This window comes from Tetrahymena thermophila, assembly GCF_000189635.1.
Source record: "Tetrahymena thermophila SB210 genomic scaffold scf_8254777, whole genome shotgun sequence".
NCBI lineage: Eukaryota > Ciliophora > Oligohymenophorea > Hymenostomatida > Tetrahymenidae > Tetrahymena > Tetrahymena thermophila.
In genome coordinates this window covers 122,338-140,515 of record NW_002476535.1, presented here as the reverse complement: position 1 = coordinate 140,515, position 18,178 = coordinate 122,338, and the positions used below count along the sequence as shown (strand labels likewise).

The 18,178-nt window shown below is 22.1% G+C and overlaps 6 protein-coding genes across 6 annotated transcripts; 2 read left to right on the top strand and 4 right to left on the bottom strand. All coding sequences in view use genetic code 6, as the record gives it.

Annotated features, from left to right (window-relative positions):
• Positions 1–38: 38 nt before the first annotated feature.
• TTHERM_00373800 (transporter Avl9) lies at positions 39–3,695 on the bottom strand (the record flags this gene model as incomplete). Its single annotated transcript, XM_001009608.1, has 5 exons — positions 39–751; positions 811–1,384; positions 1,437–1,560; positions 1,859–2,730; positions 3,003–3,695. 5 exons carry the CDS (start codon positions 3,693–3,695, stop codon positions 39–41), a joined length of 2,976 nt encoding a protein of 991 aa, XP_001009608.1.
• Positions 3,696–4,480: 785 nt separating this feature from the next.
• TTHERM_00373810 (EXS family protein) lies at positions 4,481–6,691 on the bottom strand (the record flags this gene model as incomplete). Its single annotated transcript, XM_001009609.3, has 4 exons — positions 4,481–5,226; positions 5,280–5,680; positions 5,788–6,105; positions 6,171–6,691. 4 exons carry the CDS (start codon positions 6,689–6,691, stop codon positions 4,481–4,483), a joined length of 1,986 nt encoding a protein of 661 aa, XP_001009609.1.
• A 1,139-nt stretch (positions 6,692–7,830) lies between these two features.
• Positions 7,831–8,580, top strand: TTHERM_00373820 (gamma-interferon-inducible lysosomal thiol reductase; the record flags this gene model as incomplete). Its single annotated transcript, XM_001009610.2, has 1 exon — positions 7,831–8,580. Exon 1 carries the CDS (start codon positions 7,888–7,890, stop codon positions 8,578–8,580), a length of 693 nt encoding a protein of 230 aa, XP_001009610.1. The 5' UTR covers positions 7,831–7,887.
• A 932-nt stretch (positions 8,581–9,512) lies between these two features.
• Positions 9,513–11,427, bottom strand: TTHERM_00373830 (hypothetical protein; the record flags this gene model as incomplete). The annotated part of the gene is made up of 6 exons (XM_001009611.2): positions 11,272–11,427; positions 10,988–11,158; positions 10,422–10,859; positions 10,015–10,241; positions 9,807–9,957; positions 9,513–9,704 (listed from the first exon to the last, which is right to left on the bottom strand). The coding sequence occupies exons 1-6, from the start codon at positions 11,281–11,283 to the stop codon at positions 9,513–9,515; spliced, it is 1,191 nt and encodes a 396-aa protein (XP_001009611.2). The 5' UTR covers positions 11,284–11,427.
• A 2,036-nt stretch (positions 11,428–13,463) lies between these two features.
• TTHERM_00373840 (carbonic anhydrase) lies at positions 13,464–14,216 on the top strand (the record flags this gene model as incomplete). Its single annotated transcript, XM_001009612.3, has 1 exon — positions 13,464–14,216. One exon carries the CDS (start codon positions 13,464–13,466, stop codon positions 14,214–14,216), a length of 753 nt encoding a protein of 250 aa, XP_001009612.1.
• A 796-nt stretch (positions 14,217–15,012) lies between these two features.
• On the bottom strand, positions 15,013–17,254 carry TTHERM_00373850 (AMP-binding enzyme family protein; the record flags this gene model as incomplete). Its single annotated transcript, XM_001009613.2, has 3 exons — positions 15,013–15,182; positions 15,261–15,454; positions 15,543–17,254. 3 exons carry the CDS (start codon positions 17,252–17,254, stop codon positions 15,013–15,015), a joined length of 2,076 nt encoding a protein of 691 aa, XP_001009613.2.
• Positions 17,255–18,178: the final 924 nt, after the last annotated feature.

Here is an 18,178-nt window from a genome sequence, read left to right as displayed (position 1 = left end):
AACTTGATTTTGTATTATTTTGACTATTTTTTTTTATTTCACTCAAATTATTATTTTATTATTCCACTTTCGAAAATTCCTTTTACTATTTTTCCATCTTTGTAACAAATAAGTCCTTCTCCATTAGGTTACCAATCTTTAATAAATCCACTGTAGACATCTCCATTATGATATTTAATGATATGTTATTGTTCAGGATCAAGCTGATTTTCAACAAACTCTCCTTAATAAATGTTATTTGTTTTTAGGTCTTTATAAAATCCTTAGCCATTAAATTTGTTATGCAAGAATTCTCCAGTATATGAATAACCTTCACTTTAATATTCACCTTGACCATGCATTTACCCTTTTTTAAAATCTCCACAGTAAACATCACCATTAGATTTCACAAGCTAACCTTTATCAGAAAAAAGATCGTCAATAAATTAACCAACGTAATTGATAGAGCTATCTCCACTTCTATATTTGCCCATTCCATTTTTCATGTTATTTTAGAACTCTCCTTCATATAAGCTTTAATCTTTATCTACTAAAGTTCCTTAACCATTAAACTTGTCTAAATTAAAAGAACCACAATATTTCAATTTATCTGTGACTAAGTTTCCAAAACCTTGCTTCTAATCATCAATAAAATCTCCTTCAAAGTAATAGTCGTTTTTTAAGGTTACAATTGTAGTTTTTCCATTTTTCATATCATTTTCATAATTTTCACATTGCTCAATCTTTCCTTAAATCTAATCAAATGTTGTACCTATTTTTATATTTATTATAAAATAAAAATTTACTTCTAAGATCAAAATTTCAAAAAACCTTTTCCGTTTCTTTCCCCATTTTACATTGAACCAAAGAATATTTAGCCACTTTCAAGAGTAATGCAAGACCTTTAAGTCAACTCTGAACAATTGATACTACGTAAATATATTTAATCATCGTGATGAAGTAACCAGTACTTATAATTTTCAGTTAGAAAGAATTCTTTCAAAAATTTAAAATTGTATTTCTTTAAAGTTGCATAACTAATTTTCAACTGTTTTTTCTTTTGCTTAAAAATTTTTTCTGTTTTGGATACTTCTGAATCTATGTTAAAAGCTAATAGAGTGTCTCCATCAAGCTAATTAAATTTAGCATATTTATTTGATTGCTGACCGTAACTTGCTTACTATTCTTCTTCATCAGAGTCAAAATTTAAAAAATCATCAAATAACTCATTTATTATTTCTTCATCATTGCTGTTTTAGCTTTTTTCTGAGAGATTACTGACTTTCCTTTTTTAAGTAATTTCTTATTTACTATCTAAATCTGAAATAGTTGAAGCAGTAGTTGACTAAGATTATTGAATTTAATGATCTTGATTACCTGATTCTATTTAAAATTCATCTTTTTCCTATTTATTTGTAATAAATTAACTAAAAATGTAATCTAATCTTTAAATTTACTTTTCTGTGACTTAAGTTATTCTCTAATTTATCTAACTTTTGGTTAATTCTTGCATCATCTTTTTTTCCTAAGCTTGATTTTCTTTTTAGTCTATTTGATATTTCATCTTAGAAATCTCTATACCTAATATTAAATAAAAAGTGTATTTTAATTTAGAAAAAGAAGAGTTAATATTCTCCAATAAATTTATTTTCAAAATAATTAATTAAAAATTATTTATTTTAATCTTATTTTATTTTTGAAATAATTTATCAACATGACATTTTTTTAATGAGCAATAATTAGAAATTAATTATAAAAAAATATCTTATACAGTCATCAAATTAAAAAAAGTTTATCTTTTTTTATTTTAGTGAGGTAAATTAATCAATTAAATTATTAATCTATTTGATATTGTTTTGATAGTAAATTATATTATTACCTTTTTTTTACAAGTTCTATCTCACAAAGCAAATCTATGATGTATTTAGTGAACTGTTATCTAATCCAATCATTACTACCAATAAATGAGCTATCGTTTTAACTGTATTCCATATTTTTCCAGTTTTTATCACTTTCACTAACTACTTTATTGACTGTTTTAGTGATACCTTCCATAAATTTTTTTTCTTCAGAATTTAGTTAAAGAGATGTCTTTATAGCTTCATTTTAGATGATGAGTTAGTTTGTATCCAAATCAACTATTAAATCAGCTCCAGTTTTTTTATGAGACCTTATTAACTAGTTTGTAGTACCTATAAGGTAACCTTTATATTTATCCATATTATCTAATTATTAGATCGTAAAGTATAATTCCAAAGGACAGTCTTGCTCATTAAAAACTCTTAAAGGTAATCCATACTCACCAAGAGCACTTTATATTATATCTATATATTTACTTTTGAACTTGAAAAATGAAAGACCGGGTATTAAGCTAATCAAACTCATTACAAAATTACTGGTAGAGCAGCTGTGCAGTGAGTAAACCAAAATTTTTTTTTAAAGTAATAAAGCTTTTAAAATAACTAAAGTCTTTTCTTTAAAGAAGTGAATCATAGTCTTTAATGAGGTGCCAATATATATCTCACTTTCTTAAATATTTTAATTATTTTTAAGAGTTAAATTCATATTATCATAAGCACATTTGAGTATTTCATAGTCTGTTATATTTTCTTAATCAAAGTAGGCCTTAGTGGTAGGCTCAAGTCTACCCATAATATAGCCTTGTAAAGGTACAGTGCTCAATACAAATAAAGATTTTTGCAAATGACTTCTTGTTAATTCTTTATCCATTTATCTCATCTTTTCATTAACCTAAATTATTTTAAATATTTTTGGAAGTCTTTTAATTTTTGAAGCATTTTTATCATCTAATTTCCCTTTTTCAAAGATTTGATTCTGAATGATTTAAAATAATCTATTTTTGCTGTGCTTACATCAAATAAATTTATCAAAAACTTTAAACAAAAATTATAAAATTTTTTTTTTTTCTGCATCGTTTGAAAATGGGATTTATTATAATTAAAAAACCAAAATACTCTTCTAAAAAAGTAACAAATTTTAAATATAAATTGAATGCAAATTACCTTTATTTATTTAAAATATGAAACACCAAACAGTGTAACTTACTTTGTAGTTTAAACTAAATTTTAACTTTGCTCATTTTAATTATTTAGAGTGTATTCATTGCTATTTAGCTTTATTGTAAGAGTGAAGTAAACGTAATCTTCATTTTTATTGTGAATAGCATCTGGCATACAATAGTTTGGTAAAGAATCCAAAATATACTATTGCTATTCTTAATTTAAATCATTCATATTTGAAGGATGGAAAAACTCTACTACTGAACCTTTTTTGTGATGAAAACCAACTACTCCTATCAAAAAAAGTGGATTTTGCTCAATTATTGGTGCCTAATACTCTTGATCTTGATTGTAAATTTATTTCAGCAGCTACTAAAATCCTTATGATTAGAAATCGATCTCGTGATTATTTTTTCTTAGCTACTCGCAAAGAGAAATATAGTTAATTTGCTGTCTAAAAAATGCTGAATTCTGCAATTTAAATTTGTTATTATCTTCTAAAGGAGTTGGATTTAGCAATAACTACCCTAATTTATACATCTTATCGTCATCTAATGATTTTGACATCATGGACTCTTTCTTTTCTTCTTCGCTTTGTTACTTATCCTAATTCTATTTTGCCTCTTTTTTCTTTTTATCATGATCTTCTTCAAGCTTTTTTAGGAATTACTTTCCTTTTTCTATCCATTTTTTCATTTTATGGAGTGTTCTAATGATTAAATTTTTAGCTATAACTTTCTTATTAATATTTTTAGTTTAAATTAAAAATTTACAAATTATTTTGAAACCCAATAAAAACAGAATTTAACTTATCTTAAAATTAAAAATATGAAATCAATCAATCAATCATAAAATCGAGCCTATAAAAATCATAAAAAAGTCACATGTTATTTAGAGTTAGATTTTCTATCATAGAATAGTAATTAATAATCCAATAAATATCAGATTCATAGTTTAATACAAACAAGTCTTAAAAACCAGTAAAAAAGATAAAAAATTGGCTAGAACAAATTAATCAAAATTTAAATAATTCATTTAAATAATAAAAATTATTTTTAATAACCCAGTAAAATCTATCAAAACCTCTTTTTAAATTTATTTTTTTAAAGTTACTTTTTGAAAAAATGTTAAATAGGGATTTATTAAAGAAAGGAATACTTTTTAAGATGTATCTATTTTATTTAATTAATAATAAGATGTTATTTAGAATTTTTTTATTTTATACGATCAGTAATGAAATTTAGTAGGAGTTTTGTGAAACATGAAGTCAATTTATTTATTTATTTTCATTTTTTTAATTTTAAGCTAGCTGAATAATTTATAAAACTAATATCACAATAAATACAAATTGTAATTTAAAAATAATAAAATATATTTTAAAACATTTCTAAATATATATTTTTTAAATAGAACATATTTAATCTTTTATGCTAGATAAGTAAAATAAAATTTTTAAAAATAACCTAACTTTTTTTATTTTATCATTCTTATTTTACTCTAGTTTTTTTAGATAGCTGCTTATAACTTTGTTTTAGATCATTAGATATTTCTATTACTTCTTGTAAAGCAACTTTTTTTGTTAATAAATTGTAATTTTTTAAGATTTTTTTGACGTCTGGATCTTTCGAGTTCTGTGCATTTTCTAAGTTTTTAGTCACTTCTTTCAAGCTTTAAACTACTCTATAGTTATTATTTAAGTCAATTTACAGTTTTTCAAGAATAAAAAGATTCCAAATATTCCTTCTAACAATTTCTAAAGCAGCAAATAGAGCAACTTATTCAAAAGGATTTAAATAAGTAATGTAAAACATTCTTTTTAAACTTATATCGTTTGCCACTATCCATGAAAATCTTAGACATAAATTTACTATAATTGCCAAAACATAGTACATTTGATTTTTGAAAAGCATTTTTTCTCTCAAAAAGAAATACTAAGGTCTCAACAGTCCCCAATCTTAGTATACATCCCATAAATAATTCAAAGATGAAGAAACAATGATAGCATATTGCCATTGCTGTTAATAGTAGCTATCGAATTGTCTGTTATAATTACAGTAAACTGTGTATAAATTGCTAATAAACTTTATTGTGTTATAGAATCCTGGTCTCTGTAAGAATGGGAAGCTCTTATGTGTAGTGAAAATCATTAAAAATGATTAAATTAATCTCCAAAAGAGAGGAATAGCGGCTATTAAAAATCCTTTATGCAATATTTTTTTATCCAAACCTATTTTTTTAAAAAGAATTGCTTAAGAGAAAATCTTATAATATTAAACTTACAATAATCAGTTGATCTTTGTAAATATTCATAGCATATAAAGAAATCAATATCCTACAGCAAAAGAGTAACAGAACAGAGTTGATCAGTAAAAAAAGTTGATTTAAATTCCACTAAAAATTTAAAAGGATCTAAAATGACTCTCAATGCTTTGGTAAAAATAAATTTGTACCCAAGATATAGTTGCAAAAATAACAAGATCAAACAATACTGTCTAACACTTGGTGAATCCAAAAAAGTTGAATCAAAAATAGTAAATAAACAACCAACCATTAAAATAATATTGAAAATACTATTCCAAAAAACAGGATTTTCCTTTTAATAAGGAGTTTCAAATATAACCTTGTAGTTTATTTTGCATTTTGACCAAATCCATAGACATACTGAAAAGCAGCAAGTATACCTAAATGTTAATTTATAAAATGAATAAATTGCTTTAAAAAATTAATAAATTCTTATAATATCTAAAAATTTGATTAAAATTAAATCTTTATTAAAAAGTTTAATTACAAAGTTAATTAGAAGAAGGCTCTGTAAAAATGCATGTTTTCAAATTAAATAGATTAAATACTAATACTATAATTTAACAAAACGGGTATCAAGAAAACAAATCCTATCTGTAAAGTAAAGTATCTTTTATTTTCCTAAACAAGAATATCCTGTTTTAAAACATACTTTTCTCTCTCCCTTAGATACTCTTCGTTTTCAGTATACTCTTCAACTTGTTAAGTGGTTAAAGAGGTAATACGATTAGTTGCTTTCGTTGTAGACTTAAAGCTGTCTTCTAAATTTAAAATTTTTTCTCCTTCATTTTTTATCATGTTATTACTTATAATTAAATTTTTAAAACAGTCTATTTTAAAAATTGAAAATGATTTATGAAATAACTTTACATCTTGGGTAATAAATTATTATAAATATCTTCCATTTCTCTTTTAAAGAACTTTTCAAATAATACCAGATGATACTAATAATAAGCTCTTAAGCATTCTATTTCATTCTTAACTGCTAATGTATTTTCATCAGTGTCTTTTTGCTAATCTTTAACTGATACCCATTTCTCATAAATATCATTTGCCTTATAGTTTATAAATAACTCTATTTTTTCAATATCTTTTCTTAAAGTCTCAACAATATTCTTAGAATCACTGTTTTCGTACATTTTTCTATATTTATCAAAGGGAATATAAAACTCATCCCATTCTAATAAACCAACATCAAAATATTCCTGCTCAATAGTCCATTTCAACTCTTTCTCTCTCTTTTTCTTCTCTTTTTCCTATTTTTCTTTTTCCTTTTCTTCTATCTCTTCTAATTCAAGTTCTTCTTTGTATTTTTTTTCCTCTTCCTCTTCTTCCAACTCTTTTTTTGTTTTCTTTTGACTGACTTCTGCTTATTGCTTTTACTTTCCCATCTAAAACTAAAACTGTGTATATTTTAATTCTAATTGAATTTAATTTAATTTAATATAATAGCAATAGTTATGATTTATTAATATACAGTATCTTTAATAAAAGATTCATTTTCTCTATCTAAATTTAAATAAAATTTAAAAGCATATAATTAAAAATTTACTATAAACATAACTTTTTTAGTTCATATGTAAGATATTAAATATTATACTAAACTATTACTATTAATTATTCTTTTTTGTAGTTATGAAGGATCAAAAAAATTAATTCAATTTCCATTCTAAAAAAATCATTACAAAATATAATTTATTTTTTATAAATACTTTTTTGTTTTTAGTTGGTGTTGTTCTTTTTATTGAAATTAAAATGACATTTATTTGATTTAATTAATTTCAAAATGATGTACTATTTTGTAAATTAAGGAAAATAAAAGATACTCTAAAAAATTCAATACATTTAAAATTAAAATACAAATAAATATACTCATCTATAAAAAATGGTTTACTTTAGTTTATCAAGAAATATTATGGAGAAAAATTGTATTTAATTAAATAAATATTTTGAAAGAAATCAAAAATTTTGAATAGATTATGAATCTCTAGACACTAAAGTAAAAATATTTGATTTATTAAACAAAAAAATTTTAAAAATTGATCTTAAATAGTTTTTAATGATATAAAATTTAAATAAATTCACTGAAATTTCCTTTATAAATGGTTTAAGCATTTAATAAAAATACTCAAAAAAATGTTTTTCTGTTTATCAGCACAAACTTATGTGGTTAGAAAAATAGATTATAGGATTTGAAAATAAAAAACAATATAAATCTTTTACATCTTTTATTAAATTTTAAAATGTAATAAGTATATTTTGTGTGGAGAAATAGAAATCTTTATAAAAGATATTGCATCTATTATTTAAAAATGTAAAAGAATTTTTAGATCTATGGCTCTTGATTAATATTTCATAATGATTAAATAATATTTGACAAGTTGATTAAACATTTCTTTAATTACATCTTATAATGTGTTTGTTACTAGTTAAAAGTAGTGATTAAGATAGAAGTTTGTCTCTAAACGTAATTTTTTGTCAAGATTTACAAAAAGTACTGATATTTATATGTTTTTTGTTTCTTTACCAAAAATTATAATTAAAAAATAATTAAATTAATAAATATAATCTTCAAAGAGATAAAGAAATGAACAAAATTTACATTTTCTTAGCTGCATTGCTTGTTTTGTCATCTTATGCTGATGACAGAGTTGTAGTTGATTTGTATTACGAATCTTTATGTCCTGGATGCCAAAACTTTATCGAAACAGAGTTGACTCCTGCTATCCACGTTGAAGGTTTTGAAACCATCGCTAACATTAGATTGTTCCCTTATGGTAATGCTAAGACTAGTTCTACTAAATAAGTAACTTGTCAACATGGTACAAACGAATGTTATGGTAATATCTTAGAAGCTTGTGCTATTGCTCACATTGAATCAGCTAAGAGCCTTGAATTTATTACTTGCGTCGAAAATGCTATTGAAGCTAATAACGAAAACTTCGATAAAGTTTCTTAACTTTGTTACAAGAATATGAACATCCCTGCTGCCGACCAAGCCAACGTCTAAGCTTGTTAAACTGGAAATGAAGGTAAGTAATTACTTTTGAATGCAGGTTAAGCTACTGATGCTCTTAATCCCGCTCATAAATACGTACCATGGATTGTTGTTAATGGTTAACACACTGACGATATCTAATAATAAGCCCAATACGATTTAGTCGGATATGTTTGCTCTCTTTACACTGGTCCTAACTAAATTGCAGCTTGCAAGAGTTACTCAAGATAATTCTTCAAGATGTTTGAATTCAAATTAATTGATAAATGCTACAAGTATTGAATAAATTCTTAAAACAAGTTAACTTTATGTAAAAGTATATGTTATATATATATGAATATCAAAATATTACTGATAAATTTTTTAACACCATAAGGTGTGTTGTTATTCTAATCTCAAGTTGTAACTAAGGATTTTTTTCAAGATTAAAGATAATTCTTAATATAAGGTATTAATTATCACAAATAATTGACAAATTAAAGTTTTTAGAGTCCATATTACATATAAGATTAAATTTTTATTTTAAAATCAAATTTTAAACATTAAAAGTAATTTATTAAAAGAAAGCGCTTTCTTTCAAAAAAAAATAAGATATTAAAAATTTTTTAATTGTAATGTTTATTTTTTATGAGAATGAATACCTGAATTCAGCATTCTAAATAATATCAGTTATTTTTGAGTTAATTTTTAAGATAAAATATTTAAGATATTAATGAAATTTTAAACAAAATTCCAGAAAAATATACTAAAAAGAATTTTAAATAGTAAATAATTTTAATTTAAAAAAGAAATTAAATTATCAAAAAAATTTAGCAAAAAAAATAAAAGTAAATCAATTTCTTTTTCATTAAGCTAGGTGTTTAACTTGAAATATTAATGCACTTAAATAAATTAAAAGCTAATTTTGATAACTAATTAATTATCTTATTTGTTTCATCTAAAATAAAAAAATTCATGTTAATCTTTTACGCCTAGAAGTGTAATTAATATAATTGATTAATTTTTTTAAAAATAAGTAAAGTTTTTACTTTATTAGAATTTTATAATAAAAAACATTAGATATTTTTTAATTAAAATTCTATTTTTATTTTGAGAAAAAATTCTAAAAAATATTATTTATTAATTTAGAAGTATTAATAAGTTAAAATATTTTTATAAAATATGTAGGTATTTTAATACAATTAAGTAATAAATTATCTTTTGTTTTATATTTCTCAGTATGCATCATTAACTTTAGAGCCTTAAAGTGTAGGAGATAGAGCATTTCTGCCATAGCTTGCATCATTTTAGCTTTATCTAATAAAATTATCATGCTTTTATCTTAAATCCCTAACAATACTTCTTCTATTTAAAATGGATCTTACTCTTTCATCTTGATCTTAGAAGCTTTCCATTTCTTAAATAACCTTTATGTTTTAAAAAAATATATTTATAATTAATTTCTATAAGATTCAATTTTTAGATAATAATATAAAACAAATTATGAGCATTTGATAGCTGATTTTTACCTTTTAATTTTGGAGAACTAATCCCTCGTAGCTTCTTTTATATGTTTCTAACTCTAATTGCAAAGCATCAACATTTTCGTTTCTTTCAGAGTAGAGTAAATTGAGCTTATCAAGATCTCTCTTCAATTCATCAATAAATTATTCTTTGGTTCTATTTGTTATAGAGAGGTTAATATTATTAAAATTGCTAGATAGATAAATTGATTACTTCAAAGAAGATTCAAGAGCAGAAATTTTAGAAATATATTCAAGACCCTTTGAGTTTTCATTTTATAAATTTCTCTATAAATTATTGTTGTCAGATCTTAATCTTTCGCGGATACTTTATAATTCTTGAACTTCATTTTAAAGTTGATTGATCTATGAATCTTTATCATTTATTTGTAAGTTATTGAATCTAACACTTTCTTAAACGTTTTGCAATTCAACTTAAAGCTTTTTTATTTAAATAAAATATTTACTAAAAATATCCAATAAAATTCTCTTTGCTTTGATAGAATCTTTCACTCATTAATCTTTATTAATAAATTTATTTATTTATTAATTAATTTCTTTTTTGATGATATTTTACAAAACAAAGAGATAAATAATTTTAAAATTTTCTCTTCATGTTACTTAATCTATTTGAGAGAAGAGCTTTACTCTTTCTTGCTCTTGAAGTTCTCTGTCTTGATCTAACTCTGCTATTAATTTTTCTTGTTGGGCATTTTTCTAAATGAGAGTTTCGCAGGTGTTTGAGATCTAATCTTTTTCACTGCGAAGCTTTCTATTTTCGTCTTTTTAATAAGAAAGTTCTTGCTCAAGAATATTTCTTTCATTGTTCACTCTTTGTAAAGAGTCAGAGGTGTGTTATAATTCATTTTTTAACCTTTGAATATCTAATTAGCGTCTGTCTGATATTTCCTTAACTGCCATATTTTCAGCACGCAATTCTTAAAGTTCTATGTGCTTCTCAGTTAAACTTTATTTTAGAGTTTCGATATCATTCTTGTAAATAGAGATGGTTTTTGCTTGAGCAGCCTGCTTATTTCTAGCATCTATTTCGTTTCTAGACTTTATTGTATTAAATTAAATAAGGATTTTAAATCATTTGACTAGTTTCTAAAAGTTTTATTGATTTAGAAAAAAGATTGATAGAGCAAATAAGTATAAATTTTTATTTTTAAGTAAAAATTGATTACCTTTTCTTCAGAAAGAATGTTATATCTGTGCTCAAGATTCTTAAGATGATGATTAAGTTCTTGGAAGTCCTTTTCGTTTTATCTCATTTCAAAAATTTAAGCTTAAAGAGTAGATATAAGAACATCTTTTTGGTAAGAATCGTATTTGGTTGATCCATTTGGAGAAAGGCCCTTTTAATATAAAGCAAAAAATGTTTAAAAAATGAGCGATTAATCTAGTTTTATTAATCATAAGAAAGCATAACAAATTAGCTTTCAATTTTATGCTTGATTAAATTGCTTACTGATCTATTCATTTTAATAAATTGTGCTTCTTTTATTGTTGGATATAAGTTTTATTTAAAAACAATAATTCTTGTTTGATACTTGCTATTAATCTTTAATTTATTATTTATAACTTTATTTATTTGCTTATTAATTACTAAAACTTTGGACGGTTGGTTTTGTTTTTGGTATTCATTTATTAATTCAAATTATTTATTCTGATTTTATTTTACATGAAATAAACTGTCTCAGGATATGTACTGTATGTATGTATCTCAGTCTTTATAATTCATTCTAAATATTAAATTTGCTCATACATAAAAGCAGATAAATATTCTTGGCCAGCAATCTATCTAAATATAGTGGAATGATATTTAATAAAGTTAATTTGTTATTTATTCATATTTATTCTTTATCTTTACGATATTTTCGAATTTCAAAACATTTTATTATTTTATTTTCTTTTTTTTTTAAGAATTTAATAAAATTTACAAAGAAACAAAGAAGAATTAAAATAAAATTTTTTTTAAGAATTACTTAAAAATATGAAGATTTAATTAATTTATTGAGCTAATTCAATCTGAAAAAAAAATTAAGTTGATAAAAATTGGTTAAAAAGAATGGGAAAAAAAATTAAGTTAGTGCACGCTATGGAAATTAATATTTAATAAAAAGAAATTTAGGTAATTATTTAGTGTTAGTTTTTGAAAATTGATAAAAATCTTATTTTTTTTTAAATAGAAATAATAATTATTTTAATCCAAAATAAAAATTGTTTAAATATTAAGTATGGTATTAAATTAATTAGTTTTATAAAAATTATATATTAGAAAAAATACTATTAATTTGAAAAAAAATTAATGAAGCTGTCTAACGAATAATGTTAATTTAAAAAATAAAAAGTTTTTGACATATTTAAATCTAAAATTTGTTAGATTTTGAAATATTATTTTTAACCAAAATAATTGAAAAGCTTGTTGTCTTTTTTCATCATTTTATTATAAAATATATATCTTAAATAAATAAATAAAAGTTTATTACAATTATTCTAAAATTTTAGAAATATTTTTTACTTAACTGACCCATATTTACAAATAAATATATTGCAAACATTAAAAAAACAAAAACATTTTGCTAAAAATTTTAAATGTTAACTTAAATTCAAATAAAAGGATTTCAAAAAAATAAAAATAAAAAACTTAGAACATATGAAATAAATAAAATCAATCATAAAACATATCTTTTTTACAACAATTTATATTATATTTCAATAGTATACTCTATATTTTATTGTATGTATAAAGAAAAATTGGTTATTAAATCTCAAAATAATTTTGTTAGCTTTATAATTTGATTGATACAGTGTGAACATTTAGTTGTTAATTTTAGATTGTATTTTTAAATCAATTAAAATTCTGTAACAATTATGATTTATATATTTCTTTTTCTCTGTATGTATGATAGATAATTTGAGATTTTAATTGTTTCTAAAAAAAAATGATAAAAATAGAATATAATTTAATGTAATTATTTATATCGTCTTCAGTAAATGTATTCATTAATATTTTAAAATACTAAGAATTTAAATTACATTAACTAATGTAATTGAGTTAAACTATAACAAACATTTATTAAAGATTATTAGTAACCAATAATTCAAAACTTAAATATTGATTAATAAGCTTACCTTTTAAAAATTTATATTTTTATTGATTTTTTTTTGTGTGCTAATGTTGTCATATTAAAAGAATATTTTACTAGAAATGAAATAATATTTGACAGATAAAATTGAGCAATTTTAAGAGAAAAGTTCTAAAACTATAAACTTAAATCAAGATAAATAAAGATTAAAATATCACCATTTAAGATAGTGAGTATATTTTTTAATTGCTGGCGCAAATATCCAAAATGATTAGAATTAATTCTAAAAGTATAAAATAGAAATAAAATCAATCGATATAATTTATGTTTACTCAAATAATTGTAATCACTTTTTGATACTTTTCTAAAAAAAAGAGCAAATTTGACTTAATTACGTAAGCTTAACTGTAAAAAATTTAATCTAGATATTATTTATTCCTTTTTTAATCTTTTTTGAGCTCAAAGATACATTAAATACTTATCAAAAATTATATCCTAAATAATAATTATTAAGAAATAAAATAATAATTAGACATTATTAAAATTAGAATAAGGAAGTTAGCTAAATCAAATGGCTTTAAGAAAACTCTTATCCTCAACATTTAAAGCATCTTTGAGCTCATAGCAAGCTTTAAGGTATAAAGATATAGATCGTCTCATTTAAAACAACATTAATTGGTCAGAAAAAATCAAAGTCGAAGATCCTGAGTATTTTACTCAATTAGCAAAAGCTTAACACCCAAAATATTTATGGATAGGTTGCTCTGATTCCAGAGTCCCAGCTGAGAGATTAACCGGAACATATCCAGGCGAGTTATTTGTCCATAGAAATGTTGCTAATCAAGTTGTGCATACAGATTTGAATTGTCTTTCAGTCGTTCAATTTGCAGTAGATGTACTAAAAGTTAAGCACATTATTATTTGTGGACATTATGGCTGTGGTGGTGTCAATGCAGCAATCATAAATCCAAAATTAGGTTTAATCAACAATTGGATATTGCATATTAGAGATCTTTACTTCAAACACAAAAATTATTTGAAATCGTTTAATGAGAATTAGATTACTGATAAGTTATGCGAAATTAATGTTGTAGAATAAGTATTTAACTTAGGTAATTCTACAATCATTTAAAATGCTTGGGATAACGGCTAATCCCTGTACATCCATGGATGGATTTATGGTATAGATAATGGAAGAGTGAATGATTTAAATCTATCTGCTGGCAATTTAACAGATTTAGAAGAAAAGTACCATAATTACTTTTAACAAATTTATAAATCATATTAACCCAAAAAAATATAAGAATCAAGCTAATATTACTGATAAATTAATAGTAAATTTCTAGGAATGTTATCAAATATAAAATAGACAGACAGTATATTTATCACCTAAAAACTTAATATAATCCTTCTTATTTATATAAAATTTATTTTAAGTATAAAAAATTCTACTTCAATATTTTTCTTATATTATTTACCTTCATTTTACATAGTATTTATTATCTCTATTTTTAAACTTTATTTATTTTATTTTTTTCCATATCAAATAAAAATAAAAAAATTTTTAAAAACGAATATATTATTAAAATATTTATCTAAAATAATAAAAATAATATTTAAATAAAAACAAAAATACAGTTAAAAATATAGGAGATAAATTGACACACACATTTAAATTTCACCATATTTTTATCTTTAGTGAGAAAATTTTTTTATTTTGCATTCAAGAGTAGTCTTTTACTGTTTAAAAAGCTTTAAAAATGATTAAGTTAAATTCATGCTGTTAATAATTTTTTTATTTGATATAAAAACTATTTTAAATTTATAAAAATATTATTCTTCAAATACCTTATATTCTCTTTTATTAAAAATTATAAAAAGTTATTTTAAACAATGAGAAAGATTGGTTAATATGTAAAAAAAAATTTTAGATGCTAAACTAGCCTGCCTTTAAACTCAATAAATTCTGATTACTATATTAAATATGTATTTTTTTATATAAAATTATTTATTACAAAATTAATAATTTAATCAGAAATTTTAATGAATACTCATATAAAAAAATAAACCAATAAAAAATTTATTTTATTTTATTATAATAAAAAAAAGTAAATAATAAATCAAATATTTAAATTGACACTTAAAGAAGATTTAATTCTTTAATCAACTGTACTGAGGGACTCATTTAGCTAACACTTCAATTTAAATTTGTTTATTAATTTTATTTATAAATCCTCTGAATTATATATTTTAAATTGTTCTTCAAAATACCCTAAGTTGCTGTTCTTATCTTTTTTAAGAGTAAGTTATTATTATCAATAATATTTGAAACAAATATTTTTTATTTAAAGGGAACTAATTGATTTACTTGATGAAAATCCCACAAATTAAATCATAGCTAATTGTTCTTTGGTTAAAAGGATCATTATGGCTTTCTTTAAGAATAAAATATCTTTTAGGTGCTAAAATATATCAGTCCCTTTGACAATTTATTCTTCAATTTCATTTTTAACTTCTTTTTCCATATATTTAGATGTCAAAAGTTAATCTCTTCTTAAGCAACTTTTAATAAAATAAATAAATAGTTTTAATATTTTAAACTATTTTTAATATATTATATAAAAAAATGTAAATTAGAATTTTTATTTACTTTACACCTTTTATAATTTTATTCATTTTGTTAGGAATTGATTAAGCTAAAATTCCTTTAAAATTATTTTACTAAATTGCTACTTATTCTGTTTTCAATTTAAAATCATTAACATTTTATTAACTATTTAGTTGAAGCTTATTGTCAATCTAAGATTAATTTTTTTTTTATGCTTAAATCATTTAATCCTGAGAAAAATTAAAGTTAGATTTATTAAAAGTTTTGTTTTTATTTAAAACTCCTTCATGAAAACCATATTAAAAATCATTTTTGGGGAAAAAATTATTCTAAATAGAAGAATTAATCTCAAATTGTTCTTTTTCTCTAAAATAATCACTTTTTTAATTTATTTATTATGGAGAAGTAGGATTAGAGATACTCAATATTTAGTTAATTTTTTAAAGTTAAAATTCTGAAGAGGAATTTTAATTTAAATTAGGTTTGAGTTTAAGCATTTAAAATAATTTTGATGAATCTGAATAGCAGCTATCTAAATTTGGAACAGCAATAGGCAAATTATTTTCAACATCTTCATTTTCACATTCATCTTGAACTTTATCTGTTTCTGTTTAGGCATTTTCTTTTTAAATTTGTTGTTAATTAAATAAGCTACTTTCTTACTCATCTTTAAGCAGCTTACTTTTTATCAAGATATTTTGATATGTCCCTTAATATAGATTCTACAAGAAAAGTAATAAAAATTCTTAATTTATTAGGTAAGAAGAATAGTTCTTTGCTATGAGTCCAACCCACAGTAAAACAGCCAATATACTGTTACACATAGCTAAGATTTCTGCAAAAGTAAAATATTAAATTTAAATATATTCCTCTATCTCATCTAATAGTAGTGTAGCTATTAATAGCAATGTGGTGCCTTTGCTTTTAATAACTTAAGATCTATCGAAATTTGTATTTAGCACATCATATTAAATAGGAGAAGAAAAAGATGTCTTGTCTTAAATAAAAAAACCTTAAAATACTGAAGTTGTTTATTTTTAAGCCTTTATATAACTTTGAGTGACTTGTGAACTTGTTAAATGAAAGTTAACACTTCTGTAATTTACTTAAATCTTTTGAGAAGTTAAATTATACTGTGATGTATAAAACTTAAATTTAAGTGCAGCATAAGGGCTATTTAATATATCTTCAATTTCCTTAGAGCTTGCACAATTATCTGGAATAGTAGTTTTTGCATAATCTTAATCTTGGCATCTATAAACTAAAATATTAATTCTAGTAAAAATTGTATTCATATTTTTCAGAGATAAAGTTTTGTTAGATAATTAAGAGACATCTAAACAATGATAACCTTTTAGTTATGGGTTTGTGCATTCTTTCATATTTAAAGGTACTATATTCACAGTTGTATAATTTACATACTCAAAAAAAGGTATAAATACCAAATATGTTTTGTTTTGTTATTATTACAGAGTGTCTAAGCTGACATTCACTAAATGTTCATATCTAAAAGCTACCAGTTCATCATTTAAATCCACGTCAATATCTTCCTGAGTCACAAAACTCTAAGATCTGTACTTTGGTTGAATTTAATTACTCAAATATTATTTTACTAAATATATAAAATAAGCTAAAATGATTCCTACCACTAAAATAGATAACAAGCCACCAAAATTTGTTTTTTTGCTTTTTTATTTTCCCCCTATATTAAACTAGAAGATTGAAGCGAATATGTCAGCTTTCTAAAAAAACATTTATTTGTTTATTTAACTCTACTAATTATTGATTTTGTTTCTTGAAATTTTTTAGTTTACAAATGTAATCAATTGAATCAAATTTTCTGCCAGTTTACACTAAAATTTATGTAAATTAGGGTTTTAGTAATCTTATTTTTTTAATTATTTTTTGATAAAATTATCATCCTTTCCATTCACAATATTGATAAGACAAAATCTTAGAATAAAGTTTATATTTTATTAAATTTAAATAAATTCATCATTTTAAACAATAATTATTTTCCTATTATAACTTTTAATTGAAATAGTTTTAATACTTGTATTAAAAATGCAATTGATATTTAAAATTTATTTTTTTAATTTTCACAATGAATTACTAAATAATTCTATTTTTAATAATTTAAATTTGCTTAAAATTTTTATTTTAAATTAAAGTTAAAATTCTTTAATCAACTTTGCTGATTTATTAAGCCAATTTATTTATTATTTAATATAGTATGCGAATTCAATACCTGAACAAGTACCCTCCTAATAAAAAAAATTAATTTCATTATTTTCATAATTTTTATCTTAAAAAGGCAGGAGGGTAAGTTGGTGATAATTAATGAGAATCTAGGTATTATTAACTTTTAATCAATTAAATAAATTTAATTTTTTATAAATTTTTAATTTTTAGTTTTTCAAAATATTTTTTGAGACAAAATTGGTTGATAAACTCCATAATTTGCTTGTAATTTTGATAGCAGAAAAGAAAATTTGTTAATTTAAAGATTATTTTGATTTAAATTAGAATGAACACTAAAACATTATTTTATCTATAAAACATTTTAGAAAAAAATTTTCCTCTAAACTTTGAAAATTATTAAAAAAAAACATATTTATAAATTAATAGATAAAATATAATCAATAATTCAAGTTAAAATAAATGTATTTATTTATTTT